General features: G+C 41.1%; 1 protein-coding gene across 3 annotated transcripts in view; it reads right to left on the bottom strand.

The window, feature by feature from the left end:
* Window positions 1–759: 759 nt before the first annotated feature.
* The window catches only part of slc49a4 (solute carrier family 49 member 4), a 42,443-nt gene continuing 36,855 nt past the window's right edge, over window positions 760–6,347 (bottom strand). Inside the window, exons 9-10 of one of the 3 annotated variants that reach the window (XR_002276917.1) lie at window positions 1,710–2,384; window positions 760–1,536 (exon numbers count right to left, since the gene is read on the bottom strand). Coding sequence is in view for 1 of the 3 variants with exons in the window: in XM_020624005.1 (XP_020479661.1) it covers window positions 2,269–2,384 (116 nt within the window). In the remaining 2 variants the exon portion in view is untranslated. Of the gene's footprint in view, window positions 1,537–1,661; window positions 2,385–6,347 lie in introns of those variants that run through there. The other 2 variants (XR_002276918.1, XM_020624005.1) reach the window with 2 other exon arrangements.

Genomic DNA, 6,347 nt, shown 5'->3' with positions numbered 1-6,347 from the left:
TATAGTTAGTCTGTTATTACAGTAAATGTTTGTCAGTCAAGTAAAACAGAAGTAAAAAGAAACCAAAGTATTTTATTTTTAAGTCACCCTGTTCCAACTCTATATGGGAAAATGTTTACAGTGTCAAATAAATTACTGACTGCAGCTTTAAAGGGAAACAAGACTGTAGTTGAAACTTTGTCTGACACATTTACAGAAATGCTGATGCGTGCTGTCTTACACAGAAATGAAATGAAATGAAATCTGCTGGTATTACACATTTAGATCAGTTTACTTGTCATGGTTACATCTACTCAGCCCAAATGAAATAAATATTTCAGCTTCATATTTCCAACAGAAAGCCTGTAATACAAACTGGAGATCTGGAGTTTGGAAGAAGGGGACTTTCCCCAGCAGGGGAAGTTGCTATTGGTTCATTCCATTCTCTAAAATTCATCACTTGCAATCCCACCAACTTGACGAAGGGTCTACATTGTCACGTTCTTAATTGCTGGAAACCAAAGATGATACCAGCCCCATGCACTGGCAGAAAACCCACTAAACAATAAAGGGTCTTTTTAGGTTGTGCTGGTTATTAAACTGGAATTGTGCTTAAGATGAACAAACCTTTCTGTGAACCTAAGCAATGAATGAGCTGATGGACACATTTCCCAAATGTCAATGTGTTATGTAGACTTGTGTGTCAAGCTAGTTGATGTGCAACACCATACCAGGTGAACCTTCATTAGCCTATTAACAATAGGAGAACAACAGCAGTGCTATTCTTAAAATGCTCATTTTAATAAGGTGCTGAAAATGTTCGACAGTCACATTTGTTCTTTTTCCTTTCCACAGGACAAGGATATTTATAAAGCAGTGCCTGGGAAGCCACAGAGCGTGAGGCGCAGAACATAAGAACATGACCTTCAACAGTATATACAGACAAATTAGTCACAGTGTAGAAGAGAGGGAGCTTTAATGCACTGCACCAGGCAATTAAGGCAACACGCCAAAAGGTACGAGAAAACCTTTTCAGTACAGACATTAAAAAAAAGCAAGCACCAGGAAACACATTACAGAGTCTCCGTAAAGCCCAGAGGAAACCACTTTAAAACACTTCCTATAACTGCCGTGCAAGACAAAGACCCAAAAAGAAGTCATGGACAAGTCGGAGAAAATGTTTTGACTACAAGTGACAGATGTTTTGCATTTGCTGTTGCGTTTCTTTCTGGTCATGTCCCTAAAGATTTGGAGCTGGTTTTTGTCACAGTTCCAGTTTCATCAGTCAAGGAATTCAAAAACTGGCAACTTCTTTTTTCCTTTTGTCAGTAGGCTGTCGACGCAGAAACACCTGCTGGTGCTTTGGAGCTTGAGCAGCTTGGCAATTACAGTGTAACGTAATTCTCATGTCTCATATATGATAAAATAATCTCCTCCTGTGTCTCAGCTGTGGTTGAAACTGTCACCAAACATCCTGTTTCCGGGAGTCTGGGTGTTAGTGTTGAGGCATTTCCAATAAATACTGGCAGGTTACAGAGGAAAACAAATTATTAAAATCTGTAAAACAAAACAAAACAAAACAAAAACAAAAAGAAAAGATGCAAAAAAACCAAACCAAAGTAAATTAAGACTTCTGAAAGCAGAATCCAATGACAGATGTGGTGCAATAAAGGTCTAATGTGGAGATCATTTATTAATTTTCTTGAGAGCGACAAACATAATAGAAGTACCTGCAGCGTCACAGGTCATTTAATGTTGAGCTAGTTAAGCCACCCAGGGAGCGACTGCCTGCTGTTTGGAGTCTGTTTACCCCAGACTCAGGACAGTCAGACCTTCTGATGAAGCGGTCTCTTTACTTCCTCATGAAAGGCTCGTCAGCTGTGAAATAGTGTCCGGTTTACTTTAGAGTCCATCAAGGAAGGTGACTCGAGCAGCCACGAGGGCAACAGTGACAGCAACTTTAAATAGAACATCTGTAAACAACAACAACAACAACAACTAAAAAAACTGTTCACAAATACCAAAGACTGGCATCTAAAACTGGTAATGATGTATTAGTCATATGGCATTGAGTCGATCACGTACAGTATAAAGACTAAACATTGATGTAGAAACGCTTTGTGGTGCTTCTCGGCAGCCATACCACAGCAGTCCATCACCACTGTTCCCAGTATATGCACACTTACTTCCTAAAATTGTACATGTAAAGGGTGTGGGCTTTCCTTTATTCGCTCATCTCCTGTTTTGTGTGCAAAAAAAAAAATATTCGGCCCTTTGTCCTCAGCAGTGTCACACAGAGACGAAGACATCCAGGTAGAGGCGGTCGTAGGATTCCCTGAAGAAGAGGAGGACGACAAGGCTGAAGAGACAGGAGCCAGTCAGACACCAGTTGAGCCACGACAGCTCTGCAGGAAGAACAGAAGGTAAAACAGAAAGAGAGACATTCTTGGGGTTAGATGTTCAGCGGTTTGCTTCAGCTCATATCCATCCAGAAGACACTTCAGCAGATCTGCCACCGCCCCCCCACTGTTAAAATTAACTTTAGAATTTTGTTTACTGCTTTGGAGGCACCCGATCTGGCACCTTTGGGATGAACTGGAACACCAAATGTGAGCTAGGCCTTTTCATTAATCTCCTTGTGGCTGAGTATAGTAGTGCACAGGTGAATATCAAGTAAAAACAAATGACCATACACACGTGGACAGTCAGCACCCTTTTCTTTATAGTGTAAACAGACAAGACAGATGATTCAGCAGGTGAAATCACTGTGGACGCCGGCACGTACTGGCTGTTGGAGATATAATGACTGGTACCAAACCTGAACAGGAATACAACAGACGACATGACCATGTCTTCTTCTATAATGAAATAGGAGTCATCTGCATATGTCCAGAAACCTAATGAGAGTTAGTATGAAACCAAATCATCTATCAGTGTCATAAAGGACTAATGGCTAATCAATTCACTCAATTCCTGCATATTAAACAGGAGCCGTCTTTCATAATGCAATGATATTGGCAGTGCTCCCCATTATCACTGACCTGAACTTGAACCTCAACACGGTGCAGAATGAGGTGTTCTATTTCCTCTGCTCTGTTTGAGCTCCATTAACCACAGGAGAGGTGGCTGTCTGCAATAATGCACAATCTGTATGGCAGATAGGAAGCTCGCAGCTGCACTGAACCACCGGCATCGTAACTCACCAGCACAAAGACAAATAACCTCATGTTCAGCTTCTGTGACGCATGCGCTCAGAGTTTCTCCATGCACGTCTGCACAGGCATGCAGTCACAGCTGACACGAGCATCATATCTGGGCACAATCCAAATCAATAAAGTCCTCCTTCCAAAGCATTAAGCATCATGGTTGTCTCCACCACACATAGATGCTTAAGGTGTTTTGTTTTGACAGAGACATTAAGCAGAATCTACGATGCTCAGTCAGGTCCAACTCTGTAGCCACGGTGGAGGAGGATATGGTGACAGCAGGCAGCTGTTTGGATCCTGATAAGCCAGACTAAATATAGAGGAATCAGGTCATAACACACAGTGGCACCCTGGGGTCCCTGAGAGCACAACGTATCTCAACTCACGCCGGCTCCACTTTGATTCTAGTCCACTGGCTTTTCATATTGTCGTCAATCAGCTGCCCTGGCCTGAACAGAGCACCCGATCAATGCACGAAGAGACCGATGCTTCGACAGCAGGGTGCAGCCTCTTTGTAGCAAATCATGAGCTTCTGCTGTAAGGCACAAACCTTTGTGTGCTCAATGCTTCACCTCTTTCCATGAGGAAAAAGGATGTCAACTATGAGGTGTGAAAATTAAAAAGGGAGGTGGGGAAGGGGCCTGAGTGGAGGGAGGTGAGAGATGGGGTGAGGATGTTTGCAGCGAGGTGTCGACACTCCTGAAATGGTCTCATTAATCAGGAGTGTGTGAGCTGGACAGGGGGAGACCTGGTGTGGAGGCAGGTTAATGGAGTTGTGTTTATCTGACCTGTCTTCTTCTTCTAACTCCGTCTTGTTTTCTCAAATGCATGCCCAACAAAGACTCATCCATTTAAAGTTGGAGACGCACAGCCTATGCGTGTCTGTGTGTGTGTGTGTGTTTGGAACTATAATCTCTAAAGAAGGTTAATGTGGAGCTGGGTAATTACACTAAATCAATCAGGTGATGTGGGAAAAATGGACAAGCAGCTCAGTCAGTCACCTCTGATCTACAGGACACACCTTCAGCAAAGTTTGGAGGTTTCACCGAATGTGGTGAGTTGACCGAAGATAAGAGCAAATGAGATAAAAGGAAGAAGAGCGAAGTCACTTTGCTCTGATTTGGAGGCTCCTCAGATCACCGCTTTGCTTTAAAGTTAATTACTAGATTTTATTGATCACTATAAAATCACCACATTAAAGAACAGGTATGTCTGTGTTGCAGGGCTTTAACTGTCCTATAAAACAACTTGTTCTTAATTCAATCCCAGACTAAAGGTGAGTGAACTACTGGCTCTGAAGCTGCTCATTTTCTACTGATTGCTGAGATATTAAAATGGATAATGGATGATAATTAAACTGCTAAGGAACAAGGGTGATGATAGGAGCATTTTCAGGCAGAAAGGCTTGAAGAGCTGCTTTTCTACAATCTCTTTTGTCCTTCCTTCTCCATCTTTAACTAGCTTTTGCAGTATAGTGGTGCTATGGCAACCGGCTTAAGGAAACTAATTTAAAGAATTAATTAACAGTTTTGTAAATTTGACAGCAGGAGAATTTTCATATGGTGCAGTCAAAAGAGAAGGATGAAATGTATAATTTTTACTTTAAATCTAATTTAAAACTTCTATGTTTATTCCATTTGAGAGGACGGTGCACGTTGCTGTACAAACCTATTGTGTCGTGTATCTCGTGTCTCATTCCTCAATGTGGGTTCAAGCTGGTGAGTGTCCTTCTCAGTAGTAGACACTTGGTAAATATATACTTCTCAGTAGTAGACACTTGGTAAATATATACAAAACAATTTACTGAGCTGAAATATTGATATATTCTCACACTTGTACTTTCTGAAGGTTTTTTATTTTTATTTTTTTTATATTTTAACCTATTCAAATTTAAGAAACTATTGTCTGATTCCAAAAACGGACATTAAAAAAGTAAAGAGGCATCAATTGCCATTTTCTTGGCTGGTTGTGATTTTTTAAATCTAACCTGCTGATTCCGATCTTCTGTCTAAAAACTTTAATTGACAGGACATTTTTCTTTAATGAAAAATTAAATAGTAATAAAAATAAAACATCGTATCAAAGTTTTACATTCAGTCTATATTTTCTTACAAATCTCCAATTAAAAATTCTATATTTGTACACAAACAAATATAAAAAGGTGTTAAAGGTAACAAAGTGAGAAACGTCTGTTACTACTGAGCACACAGTGTATGTAGTTTGTATTTGGCGTTTTACCGCGGGCTGGATACACTGTACATATACGTGTCACCGCGGGCTGGATAAAATGTACATATACGTGTGTTTAATGTACCGGGGCTCCAGACTAACACTTCATACTGGTGCCAGTGGTGACACCAAGTCTCTCAGATGGCAGCACCTCTTGGTGGCACCAACTACAGCTGTTTTAATGTAGTCACTGTAGCGCTCTATAGCCTAACGGTCAACATGCTGATAATGATGATGACGATCATTATATTTCATTTGAAGTGCAAAGCGCTGACATGTGCACATGCTTTGCCATTTGTGTATGTGATTTATTTGTAGTCTGTGGCAGTCTCTCTCGTTGACCTGCTAGTTCCAGCTCATTTTGGGCTGAACTTACTAGTAGCCTACTACTTAAAGCAGCATCGATGGTGGGTTTCAGCCACTACTAACTTCAAACTGGGGCTTCATATTAACAGCCTCCTACTGTAGCTGCCACCGTCAGCACAATGGTGCTTCCGATCTTATGGTCTTAATCAGAAGTGCAGCATCATAATTAATGTGGCTCAGTTCTCCTTTACCCACTGCAGCCCATTATTAAGAAGACTGGGGTCCCACATGAAGAACAAGATCAGCTATCACATACAAAATAGTTGCTACAGAGCAGCATGCAGGTGAGAACAATAGCCAGATTATTGATAATCACTGCCATGTGCATATGAGTGAGTTAAAGTGCTGCTGCTCATTTACTCTGGCAGTGTTGTGTCTGACTCATGGTTCAAAGCCCTCAAAAATAAAAAGGCTGTTATTGTCTCAGGAGTGACTGTGTGCTACACTAAAAGGCTGCTTGTTTGTTTTTATAAAAAGCCTCCACAGCCTTTATGGAGGGTTTAAAAGTTAGTCTGCAAAAGCATTTTTACTTCAGATGAGTGTCAAGTTTAGCAACAAGGGGGAAAA

This window comes from Monopterus albus, unplaced genomic scaffold, assembly GCF_001952655.1.
Source record: "Monopterus albus unplaced genomic scaffold, M_albus_1.0 scaffold318.1, whole genome shotgun sequence".
In the NCBI taxonomy this organism is placed as follows: domain Eukaryota; kingdom Metazoa; phylum Chordata; class Actinopteri; order Synbranchiformes; family Synbranchidae; genus Monopterus; species Monopterus albus.
This window is presented reverse-complemented; position numbering and strand designations above follow the sequence as displayed.